This window comes from Silurus meridionalis, chromosome 22, assembly GCF_014805685.1.
Source record: "Silurus meridionalis isolate SWU-2019-XX chromosome 22, ASM1480568v1, whole genome shotgun sequence".
NCBI classification, from domain to species: Eukaryota; Metazoa; Chordata; class Actinopteri; order Siluriformes; family Siluridae; genus Silurus; species Silurus meridionalis.
The window spans coordinates 9594488-9615969 of NC_060905.1; the positions used below are offsets into that span (position 1 = coordinate 9594488).

General features: G+C 37.4%; 1 protein-coding gene across 5 annotated transcripts in view; it reads left to right on the forward strand.

Moving 5' to 3' along the window:
- Positions 1-21482, forward strand: part of samd12 (sterile alpha motif domain containing 12) — an 87817-nt gene that overhangs the window by 39827 nt on the left and 26508 nt on the right. For 4 of the 5 annotated variants that reach the window (XM_046834381.1, XM_046834380.1, XM_046834379.1 and 1 more), the window contains one exon: positions 1948-2088. In XM_046834381.1, the coding sequence (XP_046690337.1) occupies positions 1948-2088 (141 nt within the window). Of the gene's footprint in view, positions 1-1947; positions 2089-2630; positions 3114-21482 lie in introns of those variants that run through there. The other variant, XM_046834384.1, reaches the window with a different exon arrangement.

Below are 21482 nucleotides of genomic sequence, written 5' to 3' on the forward strand. Positions count from 1 at the left end.
TCCCAGCTGATCTGTTTTATCTTCTTGTTGCCGTTCTGAAAGAACCATACTGTTGGTGCCAGTAAGGGTACAGTAAAAACGCTGTAATCACAGTTGTTGTGACTCAGTAAATGTCTTTTGGAAGTCTGCGACTGTGTAGTCCCCATAGGTGCAATAGCTTTTTTGCCTTTTATGGCTTGTTTCTCTCCCACTTGACATGCATTATAAGATGACTTGGAGATTTTGAATGAACTGCGACATCTCACCTGTTTTTCTTAAGACTTAAGGTAATGTGCTTTTTCTCCCACTCAGTGACCTTTGATGCTCACAGCTGAGCAACATCCATAATGTTTTTATAGGACATGTTTATGTGCTGAGCTCTGTTTTGAATGGCTTCGTTCCCAGTTCCCTTGCTGCTTGTTTGGTTTATAATTTGCCGACTGTCTTTGAATCTCCTCACTTCATCTGCTCTTCTCTTGTTTCGTCCTCTATTTTCTCATATTCCCTCTTATCTCCCCCCTCTGTCTTCTCTTCTCCCTCTCTTCTCTTCAGTGCACTAGTATTAACTGTGGTTTGACTCATTCTATTCTGCCTCTTTCTGGGATTTTGAAGGCACTGAGTCAGAAAGAAGGACTAGGTTCCAGCTCCGGCTGCCAAATGAAGAGCTCGTCTGGCCCACGTCCATTTTATGGAGAAGCCTCAGTCTGATCACGTCCACCTACATAAGAGCCCTTATTCTCCTTATTCTCTTTTTCCAATGTAGCATGGCTAAACATAGCACCCAGCCAGAAACTGATTGTAGGTGTTTTTTAAATGTCAGTAAAAATTTGATATGTCGTTTGACACATCTGTTGCTCAGTGACAGGCCTGGAAGCACTGCCGTTGTTGCTATGCTTTTTTAATCCATCAATTATATTGCAAAAGTGTCCAATTTCAATCAAGCTTACTAAATAATAAGGACAGTTTCTACCTTTTGTTCTCGTTCCTGTTTCATTTATTCTATTGTCACGCTTTCTTTGCTCTGTACAGGCTCTGTAACCATTGTGTCCATTAAAGGATTCCTGGAGTCTTTCCATCTACTCTTTCTCATTGAGATGCGTTTTTTTTTTTTTTTTGGTGGAATTTCCACATTACACTCTCTATGGAAAAGGTGGTTGGCAATTTTAGAGGCCTGATTTGTTAGGGCGCTTTAAGCAGGTTTGCACACATGGAGCACACATTTTGCTCTAAATAACCGTCTGGCTGTCAACAACCACGGCTGGCGTAAATGCTTTTGCAGAGCAGGAAAATGGTCACATCAGCATCACTCCACTGGCTAACCCATTTTATAGATAATAGTGACTGGGAGAATTTCACAAAGAGAGCGAGCGAGAGAATGTGAAAGCGATGTCTCTGCTTGCGTCATCAAACAAAAACGAGGATTCATAAGAGCTCATATTCTGTATCATAGCTGAATGCTGTATATTTATCAAGCTTCTGAGTGAACGAATGTGCAATGTCTTATTCAAAGACAAAGCTAAAATTCTGTTGTTTGTCCCATACAAAGCGATGTGCCTCATTCCGAATAACAAAAATGGCAAATATCAGATTGGGGCAATGAAGATTTATTAGACGTGGATTATTCACAATGTCATTAAGAAACCAGGAACTGTTAAGAAATTTATTAAACTTCATCTGACCTTGACCAGAATGTTATCTGGAGCAAAAAAAAAAAATCCAGTAAATGTTTTCATTAGTGTTTTTCCTTTCAATACATTGCAGAGAATTGAGTGCTACACTAAAGTCTTTACATGCCAGTTAGACTCGTCTGCGTAGGTTCGGTTCATGCTGCTGGTATTAGCCGTGTTGAATTATGGCGTTGTTTGTGTAAATACTTGGTAAATATTAGCCTTGTAATTACTGTTGATATCTGTTACTTCGCTGAATTCACTTGGAAGTAGGTGCTAAGTAAGATCTTTGTGTTTTCAGGCCGAGCTTTGATGAGGCTGACAGACAGGAAGCTGGAGAGGATGGGTATCATGCAAGAGAGCCAGAGACAGTTCATCCTGCAACAGGTCCTGCAGCTCCGCGTCAGAGAAGAGGTCCGCACCCTGCAGCTCCTCACACAAGGTACGCAGACACAAACACACACACACACACACACACATAGATAAATGTACTGTACTGTAAGTTCTGTTAGAAAGCATTTTCTCACTGTTGGAATAATATAGTGTGCACTGCAAACATATATCATAGCAGATCAAATTTTCTTTAATGTAACTAAGACGGGTTTTGTGTTTCCTATTAAATGATTTTGCTAATCCAAGTATATTATCAATGCTTAACATATGTAAAGATTGTAAATGTATTAGGTAAGAAGAAAACTATATAGAAATAGGTTTAATAATTATATAGTCGGTTTGGGTGTAATCATATAATACAAAACATTTAATACATTTGACTGCATTTAGGATAGTTTTACCTAAAGATGCCATTGTGTGCTGAGTATACACTGGCCCAATGTTTGTGTACACCTGGCTATTACACACAGTGCTCTTTTGAACATCTCATTCCAGATTTATTCTTCTTTACTGTTATAATAACCTCTACTCTTCAAGAACGGCTTTCCATTAGATTTTGGTACGTGGTTGTGGGGCTTTGTGTTTATACAGCCACAAGAGCATTAATGAGTTGAAACACTTGTGTGAGGACGTCTGGGGTTCAGTCTGTGTTCCAGTGCATCCCGAAAGTGTTCAATGGAGGTGAGATCAGAGATCTGTGCCCAAAATTTAATTTCTTCCTCACCAAATTTCTCAAACCATGTCTTCGTGGAGCTTGCTATTTACTTCACAGTTTGCGGCAGCAGTCTGGAGAAGAACCACACATGGGTGTCCACATTCTTCTGGCCATTTAGTGAATGTAATATGAACAATAACAACCAGTAGGAAAGCAAGAAGATTTGGTTGACAGCAACGCTTTGTGTAGGTGGCACCTCATGCCACCTCAAAAATGAAACAGAATAGAAGGTTTGCCATTTGTATGCACTTAATGGCACTGCAAAAAGTATTCTTGGTGCTGGTTTAGTTTAGTTTACTTCTATATATATTGTGAGTGATGATCTAGAGTGATGTTATTAAACCCCACACATCTCAAAATCTATTTGCATCACTGTAACTCATTCACATATTTTGATGTGTATCCTGAGAATCTCTAAAAACTGGCACAATCAATTATTTTCAAGGTCCAAATCAGCACAGCATCAACAAATAATACAAACATTGTATCATGTTTTAACAAAACTTGACATTTTCCATCGTCTCTATACCATGCCCTAAATTTTTAACAGTTATTCGTATTCAAATATTTTGTTTGTTGAAAAATAATTATAAAACATGTAAATGTAGTGCATCTACACGTCATACCGAAAAAGGAAAGTATTATCATAAAAATTAATTTTCACATTATCACATATTTCTTCCATTTTCACCTTGCGTTTCTATAAACTCTGTTGGGATTGAGCAACAGCTTTTATCTTATTATTCAGTTAATTATTCAGCGTTCAGCTTATTATAAAGTTATTTATACTGTATATCTTTAGGCAGTTTATTAAATCATTCAGGGACTGAAGTGAAGCTATTGGGAATGGTTCCATGCCTAAAATAAACATGATGCTGTAAAAGTTTTTTTTTAAATAAAACGGTTGCTAAGATTGTTCCACAAGCACAGTGGAGTTAGTACACTACATTCAACACAAAGAGAGGAAGAACAGCTCTCTGAACTATTTAGAAAGGTTTGGACTTGCTAGAATAGACAGGCAAGACTTTGCCACAGGCTGTGGAGAGTGCCATTTATATCATCATTGAGTAAATGAGTTGCAGGTGAGTCAAATGAACCAAGTAACCATGGAAACAGTTCAGTACTCTGGCTACAGGAACCTTCGCTGTTAAGTGTGATACAGTATGTGGATGTGACACTAAAGCTACAGTATACGCTCATATAACAGAATGTTTATGATTTTAGTGAGTCTCTACTGGGAAATTCAGAAATATTTGGGCATTTAAACGATTGAAGCAACAAGTGGGAACGGTTTTAAGGTGAACATTCTGGAGTTGCACATTGTTTTCATAGGGCAGGGAAATTCAACTAAAAATGGTCAAGGTCAAGCTAAGGAGAATTCCATTTGTTGGAACTGAAATGATTGGCAACAACAGTGAGGGCTGTCAAAATTAACACGTAATTTCACACATTTTTATTTGCAATTGCATGATGAATGCAGGGCATTTCTTTGACAATTAAAATAAATACATATATATGAGCCAAAATTAAAGCCTATATTCAATGCAGCACACATTTATGACTTCCTTTCTTTACTCAGATGTAAAAAAAAATACTAATAATAATTCATAGAAAAATAATTTTTAATCACTAAACATTTGTTTTACTGATGCAGCAAGTCTCCAATCAAGCACCAAAATCTGCCATGATACACACATCCGTCAATTAAAACCGTCCGTGTGGAAACAGCAAAACTTCCGTTTGGTGTCCTGATGATCTGTATGAACAGACCTTATTTTTTCATGCAGGGGATACCAACAAAATTGTAGGTATTAAAAATGTACTAATTTACATGAACTCATCATGAACCAATGAGACACAATGTTTTTTTTTAACTTGAGTGTTTCTTGTCTTTAAACTTTGTCTTTTTTTGAGGATTTGAACAAGCCCTTTGTTATTTTACTTGTTAGACCAAAGATGATGTGATGAGATGCCACTGGCAGTTTGCACGAGTCTGTTTGATTTCCCAAAGTAGATGTTTTAAAAAAAAATACTAGTGACTGGTTATTGGCTTAAAGTAGTTCATTTGTCATTTTCTTTTTATTAAAATCTGTTTAAAAATGCAAATACTACATAGTCAAATACATAGTGTTGGTTTTGTAGGAATATACATTACACCAATACCAAGATCTTCATGGATAGTTAATGTTGCAAACTACCTTAAAGTGTCTGACATGTATAATTGAATAATGGATGAAGTGGACTTGATGAATGCTGATCTACACTAACATCATTCATTCATTTGTTCATCCTGGGAAAAGATTTAATTTATCTCCTTTCCAACGTTGCACTGCTGGGAATTCTGTCAGTTGAGCTCATATCATTCTAAATTTAGCTTGTAGACTGAATATATAGCAAAAGGAATACCCATAGGAGTGGACAGAAAGGTGCATTGTTACATCATTTGCTATGTATATTCATTGCAGTGAAACCGACCATTACATTTGGCTCACGTTTTAGTGAAGGCAGTCTGGCTAAAGTAGTTAGTGTAAATATTCTTTCTGTCACTGAACTTCATGCCATTACGTTTCTTTCAGCAAATCACGCGGCTGGACAGCAATTAACCTTTACGGCTCATTGGTCCTTGGAAGGAAAATAATTAGATTCTGGTTCAGTGAATGCTAGTGAGGATGATTGGAACGTAATGGCTTTATCAGTTACAGTCAACCAAGCAGCAGCCGCCTCTTATTGTTCATGGCTCACATAGCAAGCTACTGGGCAGAAAGAAGGAATTCGCTCTTGTCCTTCACGTCACTTTTGTCTTCATGAGAGCTGACCTAGCTGCAGTTTGTGCAGCCGCTGACACGGACCACAATGTGATCATGACACAGAGTAGCAGGCAGCCGACTGTTTCCTAAGTACATTTATTGAGATGGATTAATTAAATTATCATAAGTCTAGTGTTTCACCAGTAACATTGCATCTTCAGGAAGAAGGATGAGCTGGTGCAAGATATGTTATAAACTTTTGTATGACCGTGTCTGAATGGAATTTCAAATTTGATTTAAATGTCATCTCAATGATGCACATTGTGCCCTGAGGAAAGGATTTTTTTTTTTTTTTATTTAAATACATTTTTTTATACCAGTTATACCGCTTGAACAAATAACATCTAAGCATTGAAAATAAATAGGTTATAAGCATGATTGCCATGTGGCCATTAGTCTGGCTGAGCAGATGGCATGGACTGCAGTGTTCAGCTGTGTATGAGACTTATTTAAACTGCTTTTTCCTAATTGCTTTGATACACATGCCTTTCATTAGTATTTCATATAGTATCCATGACTACATTAAATAACCATTTCAAGGCAATGTATGGTTTAAAAAAATATATATTTTTCATAAAATTCACTTGCTATATGAAATCCAGCCACAGCCTGCGTAAATGATTAAGATAAGATGATATGAGAGCATTCTTCCCTTGTCCTTTCTTATTTTACCTTTTTTAACCAATGCCTCTGTTTCTATCAAGTTGCTCAGGTTTAAAAACCCCACCATCATTCCCTATTATGATTCTGTATACTATTGTCTCTCCGAATACTTAATTCTGATTGGCCCCGAAACTGGTTGAATGCGCAGGTAATTCAGATCACTGTTGTAAATGAATGTGCAGTCTTATGAACAGCTGTAACCATAGTAACACATAGTCCAAGTTGCATAAAGTATGTGACAAATATTGTAAATATTTCCTAATCTCCCTCAGCTAAATTTAATAGTTTTGTGTGACATTTAATAACATAATATATAGCAATATTATTAATATTAATTCAAATAAATGTCACAAATTTATCCCACTTTATCTGTATATATGGTTTAGATTGGGCAGAATTTGAGATCTATTAATCTTCTTCACATATGGTGGAATATTTTTGCGACCATGTTTGGCAGTCACGCACACCTATCCATAGATTATCCCTTACAGGTTTAATCTCCTTGGTCAAAATATTGTGCTAAACATGCTTGTTTTGTTTAATCAAATCTTACTGTCTATCAGCTGCTATAGTGAATAATCATGTATGTATATACTTATTTATTTATTTGAACGCTTCCAGCTAGCTAGCTACTTGCAGAGACAATGGCTATCCGTCTAAAGCAGCCAGAGGGTTACTAAAGGAGAAGAAAAATAAGGGAAGATCTACTGTCAATTTCCTACCATTATGAAAACATTAATAATATGGGTAGATTGGTAAATCTAAATAATTCAGTAACGGAATCATCATTGCTCTTACTATGCCCTGTCTGGCATCAATTCAAAATGCATTATCTAGATCAGGGGCACTTAAAACTAAATCATTGTTGTCCACTTACCATTTCTCCACTGAGATGAAGGATGACTGAGCAAGTATATATCCCATCAAATAAAGAATAAAGAATGTGAATTATCTGCAAAATGCTCTTCTGCAAATTTGCTAATTGCCACTTGCCAAAACAAATTGTTTACCTGACAACCATCAAGCATTGAATCAGTCATTTGAGAGTGTGGAAATTCAGTGTTTTCGTACAGATGTTGTAACACTGCTACTACAAAAGATAAATATCTCAGTCCTGAGTGGACTGTCTTTCAGTTCGAATCCACATTTGAGTCCGTTTATTGAGTCCTCCAGTCTATCTACAGTCTATAATCTACGTTATGATATAATTTTCACATACTTCAAGGAATATACTGAGGAAGGCGATGTGCCTTTAATCAGACAGGACAGCACTCTACCACAGACCTTCAAAACTAACTTATCACACCCACTGACACACACTAAGCATGTTTTTCATGTGGCACTGACGCAAAACTGTAAAATAGGCTCCAAACGCTTTTTAAAAAGCGAGTGAAGAAAATTCCCCGGCGCATTTCAGTGATTTACACTAATCATCATAAAACTTTCAACTCTTTAGAATACTTAGCTTCCAGATGTGTAAAATGCCTACAGGCCATAAAGGGGTGCCTGACCTTATAAAAATGTCAGAATGCTTAAAAAAACTTTAAGACTTTTATTTTTGCAAGCTGTTTCTCATGCACTGAATGTCTTGAGGGTTTTTTTTTATCAAGCTAGAACATTCTTCTTGTAAAAGTGTATTTCTCATTGAGCTGTTTTGAAAGCACTTGGATAGGATGGTTGTCTATTACTATGCCATAAATTAGTCTAAGCCAATGTTGGAATATAAGTTGTCGATGCTTCTTTTTGGCTGGATGCTAAACATGCATCTCACACTACACTGCACTGGGTTTAGCAAGTATAGATGGTGCTTCTAATTGCTCGAGGTTTGACGTACACTTTTGCTTTTGGTGGCAGGTATAACTTATACCTACAGTGTGTATGAAACATCAGTGTGAGTAAAACATCATGTAGTTTATTTTGTATTTATTTCTCTGCCGTTTGCACTATGCATTTTCTTAGCATGTGTGTCATACTTTTGCAAAACATCCGGCTCAAAATATAGTATTTGCTTAACATATAGCCATTGGTTCCTGAATTTTTTAGACATACTGTCAATCTAGCACTAGCTTTTTTAGCTGTGTGTGTGTGTGTGTATGTGTGTGTGTGTGTGTAGGCTATGGGGATATGAAGTGGAATTCGCATTCTTTGCTCTCAGGGTCAGAAAAGAAAGAAAAGCTGATTGGTGTTATTATCTGCCAAAGCCTAAGGCACCATGCTGGGAAATTCTCCCTGTGTCCTCCAGAAGGTCAGATTAATTTCTTATTTATTTTTTTTAATTGCCTTTCTAGGCTTTCCTAACAGATCCACTATGTCACTACTGGGGTTTGGGAAGCTGTGATTATGTCTTGCAGAGTTGCCAAAGAATGGGATGTCATATAGCATATCTTTGAAAAAATATTACATATAATGAAGTGCTCTGTTTGGCTCAAGACATGAATTTAATAGGAGTCCAGCTTGTCTGTATTCGATCGTGTGAGTTCACAGGTTAGGCAGGTGTGCTGACTCGTGACAGGGGGCTCGTTAAAGGGGGCATGCGTTGCAGAATGTTGCATTGGTAGGTCTCGCGATAGTTACAGAAGGCTCCAGCTTGTGGGAATTAGATCTGGCATGAGTCAAAGTGCAAGAGCAGAGTTGCGGCAGTAAATTAGCATCACAGGGTGTGTAATGTTGCTTATTAGTTACTGTGTATAAAGACAGACTGTCTTCCTGGTTTGGCTTCCTGAAAGTAGCCCAAATCTGAGTAATGGAATGAATCTGTGTGTCCAATTACATGCATAAAAACTAAAAATAATGTTGCCATATAGAATATAGTCTGGTATAACTGTAACGGTCAGAGATGTAGTTTCAAAAATATTTCCTTATTCCTTTCCACCCACGTCAGACTAAAATACCCCGGCCATGAGGAGGTGAGAGCTCTTCATTTCCATCTATAAGCTGCATGTTCTTTCTTAGTCATGGAAGGCTAATCTTAGTTCTGCTCGTGGATAGACAAAGGTCAGTTTTATGTAGGAGTGCGTGTGTGAGCGTGCGTGTGTGTGTTTGTGTGTGTGTGGATGAGAATTGGGCTCTCAAGGACAGTAAAATCTCCACGAATCAGAGCAGTGGGGCACGAGCCATGTGCACACGGATCTCAGTGAAGCTGAGTCTTTAAGCCTGTTAGAGATAAGAATAACACAGACACAATGGGTTGCTGAGACACAGAGGACGCACACACTTAAACATATGTATATGGGGCATGTATATTACCTTAGCTATATTCCATCTACTTGTAGTGACTTATAGATCCTAGATTATGCAAAAACGTACATCCCATGTTGGTTTAAAGGTAATACAAAATTAAAAGGTATGATTGATAGATAGCCGCACCCACTGAATTCTACAAATATTTTTATTTTTAACATAATGTAATTAATGTACTTTACACAGGCTTTAACGAAAGACACGTTACACACGGTGGAACGGGTGAAATATGTTGCGCTTCCTTTAGGAGCATAGCGGTATTTTGGGAATAGCCTGCCACCGCATTTTCCGGTATTACTGCGTGTGCGCAAGACGAGGATTATGTGCTTATTATTTTCTGATGCTCATTTCTAAGTTTCTTTGACTAACCCGTAACGCTGTTGCCAAGAAAAATAAAAAGCACGAGTTTTGGAACGCTGTCTGTGCTTATATGATTTCTGTTGCAACTGGAGTCTCCCTTCACCCTGACTCAACGCGTTACAACAGCTTGTATCTAAACAGTAGCCGACCAAGAAAGTCATTGTTCACTGTCTTCTTCCTTACTTTCACAACTACTGTATTTCTCTCGGGAGTTTATCTTTTAGCATCGTCGTGCGTTTAAAAATCACCCCGATGGAAGTTTTTTCTCCCGATGCCGTGCAGCTCAGAACACAGGTGAGGTGCGTTTGTTAGTTTCCGTCGGAAATTTCATTGGTCTAATGTTATGGGGTTCAGTTTTTTGGCTTGAAGTTTGTGAAACCGGGAAAAACCCAGGAAAAATTCACAAATTAGCCGCTTCGTTGTTTAAGCCGCGGGGTTCAAAACGTGGGAAAAAAGTAGCGGCTTATAGTCCGAAAAATACGGTAGATAGATAGATAATGTCGCATGCAGTGAGACATGAGCTGACATGGTTGGCCTTTTAACAGATGTCCCTGTTTGTGCAAATCTATGTCCTTGAGAATAATTTCATTTTACATTACTTTCAGATTTAAGAAATGCTAACTGACTGTCATAGTACCTGAGTATGACTTGAAAAGAAAATTGTGCCTGAGCGCAGTGACAGTGCACTCAAGGCAATCATGAGATTCTGTTCTTCAAGAATTGGAGCCTAATGATAAGTACAAAGTCTACTTATAATGACAATTTTAACTCACAGTATCTCTTCACTTTATCCGACCAACCTGAAAAGAAAGGATGAGCATCTGCGAGTGAATGCAATATCTAAAGAATATATTATATAAACCTGATGACCTTGACAAGCAGTTGGACCAAAAATCCAGATGGGAGCTGATATTACTATAGGCTTTGTAGTAGATTATTCTCCAGATTCCATTATTTTTGAGAGGGTACATTGCTTGAGATAGAACTCTTATGATTTCAGAAGAATGATTGTAAAACTCCTCAGAGGGCACTATTTTCCTCTGTGATATAGATGTACATTGTTTCTAAGACAACTCAAATATACATTCAGGTAAAAGATCACTGAGAATGATAGTAATCATTTACACATGAGATCCATCCAATTATTTGAAAACGATTGTCTAAAGAATTTCTGAAAAAAGTGTCTGAGGAAAGGGATAAAGAAGCATGGGCAATGTGGATTAGCTCAGTTCACTAGATTTGAGCAAGTTCAGACTCTCATTGTTGGTGAGAGTGCACTAATTTCCCACTCCTCTGCAAAGACAATTTTGTACTTTCCAGTTCTTCAATAACTTATAATTTTGTACAATTAATTTAGGTTTGTTTGTAATGACATGGGGAGTATTGGGGCACAGCAGCTACTGTTGCCTCACGGACGGCTCAAGGGTTTGATTCAGAGCTCATTGTAATAAGTCATATTTTGCATGTTCTAGCTGTGTCCATGTGGGTTTCCTACAGGTTTTCCTCTGACATGCATGTAGTTAGTCAGGCTTCTAAATTACCCCCAGGTTTTCAGTTTAACTAAGAAAGTCTCTGGATCCACCGCCACACTGCATGCTTGAGGACCACACAGGATGTACATTTTTGCTATCTGCAATATCAAATATACTGCAACATACAATTTACCATATCCTAAGTATATATGTATGTCCCAATATATAGTGTTAAAGTTTGGACTACATCATTTCATTTTGAGGGTCTTCGATAGAGTTTTCTTAGTAAGACCTTTTAAATTCTGATATTTCTTCAGATATTATTGCCATTAATTATAGTAATATTTAAATGTATGGATGTCTAGACACATATAACAGTTTAATGAACATTATACACAATGCTGTTTTTTATGAGACTCTTATCTCTGAAAAACTGAAAATAGCAAAGAATTGGAGTGAATTATGTATTCTTTTCATCATTTCCCTCTGAAGTGCAAGGGTATGCTACCCTTATTAATAAATTCGCTGAGGTTTAAAAGTACATCAGTAGAAAAGGAGAAGAATAGAAAAAGACTATGTAATTAACATGGATATTATGACACAGACTCAGAGCATGATGACCCAACTTTTTTTTTCTGCAAAACTTAATAATGATTCTGGCTACATCGGCAGCTCCGTGTCTTAACAGAGAAGACTGTAATCTTTTCCTGGACCGATCATTAGATCACTTATCCCTGAGGACATTCAACCCTTCAAAGTCAGTTCTAATTCTTAATCGGACGCAGAAAAGATCCAGAGCCATATGCCATTTCCACATGTTCAGTGCTTCCAAAAAAAAATTTTTTTTTTAATTTTGAAGGGCGCGACTATACTTACAGCCACAAGCGACAAAAGTGTTTTCCCCACAGAGCTTATTCACCATGCCCTTGAACCCTGACCAGACAAAGTTTATAAGAAATAGACTTTGGTTTGAATTTGGTTTAATAACTAATCTACTAGACAAATAGAGCTTTCATGTTGATATTATTGAAAAAGAAAAAAAAAATAGAAAGCCTTTGGAATCAAACAAATGTACAGTTTTTTTCCAAAGGAGTCGACTTTTGACAGAACCCAGAGTGTACTTCCAGTTGCTTTATTATTATTTTTTGTTGCTATCTATCCTGTGGCATGCATTGTTCAGTTTTCTGCTACAGTTTGCCATTAAGAAGACCAAGTGTGTAGCATCTTGTATTTAAATTCCCTTACCACTGTAATCCATTTCTGTTTCTTTTTTCCAATGTTAAAGAAAATAGAAACCAAATATGATACTGTATATTTCATTTTTCCGAAATGAAAGAATAAGCAGTTATCCACTTGCCCCATTGTTAGAAAGCTGGGGTCAGAACATAGGGGTCAGCCATGGTATGGTACCCCTGAAAGGATAAGTGACTTTGCTAAAAGGCCGCTTTACTCATCAGTGGCAGCTTGGCACTGCCAGAATATCAGTATCCTAGAGTCATTGCTGCCTCTAAAATTTCAACATTTCTTTTAAAAAATATTTTTATATTTCTTATTTGACACCTACCTATTGAACAACTTCATGGATTAGACATTCCTTAATAAAGGGGATAATTCAGCTGTCAGAAATCAGAAACTTGCGGACACATACTGTATAAAGCAATTATTTCAACAGATTTCAGTATAAAACCTATGTGTATCCTTTAGGAACTGCAGAATACTTTTTTTAATTTGCAAATTAATTAAACATTTTTTTGGATATTTTTATTTTTTTTGCTTTACAGGACACAAAGCTTTTATGACAAATTGCTTCTGTTTTTCCAATTATCATTTGTATTAAAAATCAAAAACAATCATATGATATTGATCTATAGTACTAATATACTAATTATACTATAATATTCCATCCAGCAGTATTGAACAGTAAGCACTATTAGGGAATGGGAAAGGCTTGTTTGTAGTGGGAAAAAGCCTGGCTAGACTTCTGAAGCAACTGCATTCAGGCTTGAATTTCAGGGTATGGAGCCTTGCTCATCAGGCTTGAATAAGCAGTATAGTCCATTAAAAAGACATCGGCCTGGTTCCACTCTGTCTGCCCCCCACCTCAGCACCTTACACATCACTGGCACTAATGTCGATTTGCTGCTTATACACACACACTCACTGAGCCAAGCCCTTTCACACACATACAAACAACAAGTCCAAAAGTCTGCACTAGTGAAAATGCTGTGTTTAATTTGAGTGAAAAATTATTTAAACATTTTGAGGAATTTAAGAGGTTTTTGGGTTCAGTCCATGTCAAATTAATCATGTGAACACATTATTTAATAGAAAGGAAAAGCCTCTGACCTTTTGTACAAAGGAGTTAATATTGTCAGTAGCAAAAACTAAGAAAAAATTGTTTACCATCTTGTACAATGAATAGTGCACATTAAGAAATTCTGATAATTATTGTAAAAGCTCTAGCAAAACAGTAGAGAATTCGATTTGGGAGTAAAAACTACTAGCCAATAATAACAAATGTGAATATTTTTCTGAAATACACTGTATGTGATATTGCAAAGGTTTTTTGAAACTGCTGCAAATGTTTTTCTCTTGTTTCCCATGTTTACTGATGGACTAAATCTATACATCAGGAAGGTCAAACAAAATATTTACTATTTGAAAAAAGAATGTATGTAACATCTGTTTAGTACAATACAATAATGACTACACATCCACACAAATTGGACAGAGAAAGATTTCTCGATCCAGCCACTGAGATCATAAAGACAGCTTAGAGTAAAACTAGCCAGTGAAAACAATACCCTTGTGTGGACCAGTGGGGAAAAGTTACAAGCTGCACATGAAAAAAAAAAAAAAAAAAAGGACATTCATACATATGGCTCCTTAAATCAATATACACCAAAACATTTTTAATAACGATATAAAATCTACACAAGTCTGCTTAAATTATAGCTAAGATAAATTGTGCTGAACAAATCTTTCACCCTCAACATATAAAATGTATTGAAAAACATATATTACTTAATAACCTAGTTGTTTGTGTTCACATCTCTGTACTACTAAATACTTTCTTGAAGCAAGTTTGGGTTTTATTACACACTAATCACCATTCATATGGGGTAAGAGTCTATCACCAAGAAACATCAGCAACCAGTTTATTAAAATTTATTTTTCTATTTTCTAATTTATTCCTGAAATATTTTGTGATTGTTTTTCACTCTTCCTATTCTAATTATTCTAACAGTATTCCTGTTCTAATTATAACTTTATCATAAAATCCTGTCATTTGAACAATGGCTGTTTATATCCATTCTACACGTTCTCAAGCAACTGAGCAAAATGTTAAAAAAATATTTTGGAGTAGCCTAATTACAGCCTAATTCATTGCTCCACTGAGCATCGTTCTTGCAGTAAACGTACACACAAGTATAAATGTGCTCTCTCTCTCTCTCTCTCTCTCTCTCTCTCTCTCTCTCTCTCTCTCTCTCTCTCTCTCTCTCTCCATCTTTCTCACACACGCACACGCCCCACACATGCCTTTACTCTCTGTCCTCTCTCACTCACTTTTCCAAATGCTATAGCATTTTCAAACACTAATCAACAATCAGACAATCCATCATTAGACATAATTGGTGCTGCTGCACATTACATGTTTAATTGCCTGTCCAAATGTTCCCTTTGCTTTGCTCCGTGGGTGAGCTTGATGGGAAATGATTATTGTCTGCAATCTTGGGTTTATGGAAGCAAAGAGGACAGATCCAAACACCTGTGATCATACGATCTCCCTATTCATTTGCTGCAAAGAAAAGTGACTGTAATTAGAGAAGGTTAGTCTGGATTATGAGGCAGCCATATTACTGTTTGTGCAGATCCAAAAATCCTTTATAATGTACAACACATCTACAGATACTTATGAGCTACAGCATTAATGTGTGTGTTTGTGTGTATTGTAACCAGTACAATACACAATATTTTAATTATAATTATTGGCCTTTTTAAAACTGATATTACAAAAGTCTGTTTTATATTTGTATGTAGATAAAATTAGTGTGCTGTGATTATTCCTGACCAACCTTTAAATAAAGAAGTAGCACTTCCTATGGGTGGGTTGGATTTATTATAGGATTCATACATTTACCTTTTATTTAAAAAAGTGTATATATATATATATATATATATATATATATATATATATATATATATATATATATATATATATATATATATATATATATATGTATGTACTGTGATGCCTATGTGCTGCTACTTCTGCATGTTTAAATACTAATACATACAAAAAGAGTACTTTTTCAGAATTTTTGGAAATTCGGGCTGGATAACCAGAGATGTTTCTGCATGCCAGAATAAATATGCAGTTGCTACCCTTCCAACCGGTCAAAAAATCTAACAGAACTAGATTCTACAGGTTCAGTTTTCAGTTTCAGTTTTTACTTCAGCCAATTTAAAAACCACTCAAAGATATGTATTGTTGATCATTTTGACAGAACTGTACAGCATTTCTGACCTTTGACATTTTAATTGGCATTTTGTCTTAAATAACAATACTGGAAAAAAACTATTGAGATTAACAAATCTGTGATGTTACATATCCATCTATCTTTTTTCCTTCTTTCATGCCTTTCTTCACTGAACCAGTTTCTGTATATGCATAAATGGGTTTTCAACATGCCGTGAAGTTTTGCCGCACCGTGGGTGGGAACATGCAGTCACCCAAACAGAACTCTTTATTCATGTTGTGGTTTAGAGTTTTGTAGCAAGCCGATATTTATAGATGAAAGGCTGTTTGACAGGTGTGATGCAAATGTGAACTAAAACTGTTTAATTCGGACTGTGTGTGTGTGTGTGTGTGTGTGTGTGTGTGTCTTATGTGCTATCATAGACTTCCTGTCAGCTTAAACCAAAAAGGCTGTTCTTCTTTGACCTCTCTTATTAACAATAATACGATCGTATACACCTTAATGGTACTAGTGTGTGTATCAGTTCCTTTTAAAATACTCATACCAGCCTCTCTGGTGCCATGCCATAATCGCATACCATTTTCAAAGTCACAGAGATACCATTTTCTCAGTATTTTGAGTTTGAAGTGAATAGTAATTGAAGCTTTTGACCTGTGTCTGCATGATATCTGTATATTTTATGTATTGCTCTTCTGCTGCATGATTGGCTGAGTGGATTATTGTGTGAATGACTAATAATGGTGTTAAACTGTCCAGCTACTATATATGTTACTTAGTGGGTAGGCGTATACTGATTTATTTACTAGCACATGAAAGTTAAGGCAACTTGCCCACACTGAATGATGTTTTCCAGTACACGCTGTGGTTTTGCATTCCAGACTGCACACAAATCTGAGCTGTTTTTTCAGCCCTGCAAAAAAAAAGGGGAGCAGAAGGAGTGGACAGACATCACCTGCTACTACACAGGTCCAGACGGCGGAACCCAGATGGTGCTAGGTCATGGCCACTGCCATCCCAATAAACCACTGATTGAAGGCTCGTTACCTAACCCCTGGGCACGGTCAGCAAATGACCCCCTTGTCCTGTCCCATGTTTGTGTAGCACCACCTTTTATTATTTGCCGTGTGATTTATCTCATTTGCTAGATACGCAACTAGGGCGGCCATTTTGTTAACAGACTTCAACGGGGCTGTGCTGTTCTTGCTTTATGAGGCTAGTTCGTCTCAGGAGTTGTTAAGCAGTCATGTTCCTGAAAGTCAAGTCAAGTCAAGTCAAGTTTATTTGTATAGCGCTTTTCACAACAGACATTGTCTCAAAGCAGCTTTACACAAATCAACAGTGATGGTGAATGGTGTGCATTTGTCCCTGATGAGCAAGCCGTGGCGACTGTGGCAAGGAAAAACTCCCTTAGATGTTATGAGGAAGAAACCTTGAGAGGAACCAGACTCAAAAGGGGAACCCATCCTCATCTGGGTGACATCAAGAGTTTGATCATAAAAAGAGAAGCATGACAGTGTGTCTGGGAGACAGAGGTAGAGAGTAGTCATGTCCTGATGTGCTGTCACTGTCACATTTAACAGCCCTACATTGGAGCATTGGATTGCTTGCTTGTTCTCATGGAAATGGTACTTAAACAGAATAAAAACCCTTTATGTGCTATGCCATTGAACATAATAAGTAATTTTGAGGTTCAAGGGTTTTTTTTGTTACTAATTACACATATTGCATAGGACATGTTATATAGCAAAATGTTTGGGTTTTTTTGTCCCACTGTGTAACAACAAACAAGAGAACATACTAGCACATAATAAAATAAAATACGGTGTAAAATGGTGCAAAATTGTGCTTATGTCTGGTGAGTGAGTAAAGGAATACATAGTTTCTCTGAACTTTTGTTGTACTGTAGTCGTAATGCCCAACGAACAGTCAAAACTCCTCCTGAGTCTGTCTCGGTCTTCAGGATTTACTATCTGTAATATAGAAAAAATATTCAGCTTGTAAACCTTCGCCTGAGATGACTTTCATTGTCTAAATAGGGACTCCTATTAAGTGCAAGTGTAGTAAAATATGTTGTAATATTGTGTTATATGTGGTGGAATAGGCATTCGAATAAATGTTCCAAAGCTTACTTATTGAATACTGAATACTTTTTCTTGCCTGCTGTTCAGTAGATATATCTGGAACACATTTTTTTCTGAGGCAGACATTATTTGAGAAACAAGTAATGCAACCCAAAACTGACTCTTGCTTGTGCATAGATTTGGTTTGGATTACATGTACACAAAACAGATTTTCATGGAATGTTGTATTGGATACACAATATAAACAGATAAAATGGAATATGCACACAATTCATTTGGATTGCACATAAGGATTACTGCATTTCATTCTGGTTTATTTTTTTCCAGTTGTAGGATTGTTCCTGAAAGAATTTAAAAAAGATTCTAATTCTAAAAGGTTGTAAGGATTGAAAATATAATGACTAACTTTCATTTTTATTGCAGCTGAAAGTGAACGTGCATCGCAATTTCGCACAGCTTCAAAAAATGCTTTGCATTTACTGTGTGTGAAGGTCCTTGAAGGCAAAAATGTATACACAAAACACACTTTATTATTATTATTATTACCACATTTCCCTCTGATATTTTTGTTTACATTTTGTGTTTGTGTAGCTTGAGGGATGTGCTAGGTGTGTTTATCAAGTTTCTTTAACAGTTCAAGTGAGATATTCTTTCTTACTTTTAATGCACCTCCTGTGGAAGGAAACCCTACAGATGTCATGTTACATGACTATTTATATATATATATATATATATATATATATATATATATATATATATATATATATATATATATATATATATATATATATATATATATGAGTAAAAGAGAGAGAGAGATTTTATTTTATTTTTATTATTATTTTTTTTGACACATGGCACAGAGACCCTGAAATCATCCCTGCGACTATTTCTGACAGGTTGGTGTAATTTTGTACTTTAGTTTGGAACGCAAGCTGTTTAGACTGCTTTTGGAAGCGGTGTGCTGACCTGAAATCGAAGATTGTCAGTGCAGTCCCTTGAGAAATTGCACCTCCACAGGTGGCCAGTGCACCGGAAGCACTGGGAGCACACTTGTTAATCTGGTAGGCTGAAAACTTTGCACAGTTTTCAACAGACGTCCGCTAAGCACAGAATTTCTATGGACCCTTGATTTTGCATGTTATGTCTGACCACATGCTTTCATTACTGCCATCATTTTATGCTTAATTATGGATCCTGGTGAGGGGAAACTGGAGAGCGTGTGTGTGTGTGATTTTCTGTAATCTGGATATGGGAAGAAGGAGGATGCTATCTGCCTGGCACACAGGTTATTTGTAATTAAGATGCGTGATTAAGGGGAGTCATGGGGGGGCATTTCGGCATCCCAACAAATCAAATCGAACCACCTGCTGCATGCTTGCTCATCCTTCCCACAAAACAACCCTGCTCTTTCTTATTGCAGGTCAGCAGTGTGTCCTCCAGCCATTAACAACAAAGCAGCTCTATCGAATCAATTATTGAGAGAAGTCTGCTCGTATGTATTTACTCCATGCGTTCACATAATTACACTGCCTGCACGTCGATCTGTACGCTCCTTTCATTTACAGTCTCCTTTACCTTCTGGGTTAGGGTAATGGTGTCATTTATAGTCATTTGTTCTGCTCAGGAGGATGAGTCATAAAACTGAAATCTGAAAGTAAAATAAATGTAGCTACCCATTTCTTTTTCTTGTGTAAACTTTCACATGCAATTTAATTTCACAATGCCTTTTTTTTTTCTCGCACCCATGCAGACTCGTCAGAGCAACCTTCATGTAAGACATGATCTTCAAATTAGCAGGACTTTCTTCTATGACCTTGCTACAGGCATCTTGCCCCGTATGTCAAGTATTTATCTTGGTGGTCTTAAAGAATTTAGAGCATCTCTTTCTAACACATAGATAATGCTATCTGATGGCAGCATAGGCCAGGTACCACTGTAGCAGTGGTCCACAGTAAGTAGTATATTTATTTGTCTGTCCAGGCGGCACAAGTAAAATCTCATCACGGCTTACAGCCGTCTGCTCAGTCTGGAGCCACATCACACAGATGGGCCAGATCACCTCTGTGCTGATACACCAAATCTGTCCTCCATCCTGTGCACCACCGTGGTGATAAGGGCATACTAAAACCTCTTCTGCTCTCCCACTCTGACCCTGCCATGCTGATCCTCCAGCTGATTTCAGCATTCCTCTGGAGATAGAGAATTTTTTTCTTTTGTTTTCTTTTGCTATCTTTTGCCCTATCTCTGATTTTAAAAACAAACTAAAAACAACATTAGAATATGTAAAATGTTCCAGGAAAAATATTATCTTTTATGTTTTATTCATATTTGAGTAAATGTGCATTGGGCAAACAGGATTATTACATGGATTTATAAGAATACCCTTCAGATAGGCATAATTATTTACATAGTTGAAGATTGCTAAAAACTGATTGCATGTCAGGGGATAAGCCTGTGTTGGGGGATATGACTGACCAGATATCTATGTGTTGCCGTGCTGACAGTCAGGCTCCTCCGGTGTTGGCGAAATGTCAGGCAGATTTGCGGCCCACTTTGTCTTAATTAGGCGCTCCATCAGCGAATGCACGCTTATGTGGCCTGCTCCATTTTTCAGCTTTTAAGCACCAGGTATTCGTGGTGTTCTACAATAGATGTTTCCCCTGGCAGAGTGGCCTCAGGGCAGCTTATTTCTGCAGCGCTACATTACGAGGCCATTCGTCATCTTCAGCCACTTATCTGAGCTTGCAAGGCTTGCGTATCATCTCATTTTTAGTACTATATTCCTTAGCAAAAGGTATGCTGTCAGTACTAAGCACACTTCCGGTAGCATGAGATGCAGTGTAGGTCGGATAGAGGTTGTAAAGCCTGATTAGAGACAAGTAATTAGGCAGGTGAACTTTGATCTTTAGTGATGGCTAGCCAGTCATTTGTTCCTTTTCTCTTGATAACTTTAGATTTCCAGTCTACTTGAAAGTAGTGTCCAAGTGTGTAACTTAAAACACACATCACCTATCCCATCACTTGTAACTCTTGGAGGACTTGAGAAGTGCTATCTTCCACCTTCGCCAACAGCGCCTGAACAGGGCCAGGGTGGAAGGAATGGCTGTCTCGGGCTCCTGGGTGGAGAACAGTGGTGGTTGGTAGCGGTACACAACCTGAAAGGGGGTGGTAGCAGTGATCAGAATATTATAGGCATTTTCTGACCAGGTGGATGAGTCTTGAGCACAGAGGATATGAAGCTTTCCATTTGTGGTTGGTTTGACGATGGAAGCCTGTGGAGAGGCTGATGGAAATACCCAGGAGACGGCTAAACTGGGGCCCTCAATCGGAGACTATATTCCAGGGTAAACCATGCAGGCGAAAAAAACGTGTTGGGAAAGGAGATGAGCTGTTTCTTTGGCCGAGGGAAGTTTTGGTAGAGGAATAAAGTGACCCATCTTGGAGAACCTGTCAACTACGGTGAGGATGGGAGTATGACCGGCAGAAGGGGGAAAGCCCGGTGACAAAGTCCATGGCATTGTGTGACCACTGACATCGGTGTATGGGAAGAGGATGAAGCAGCCCTTTGGGGCGCCCCTTATGTGTCTTGTGTTATGTACACCTCCACAAATTGGTGGGAAG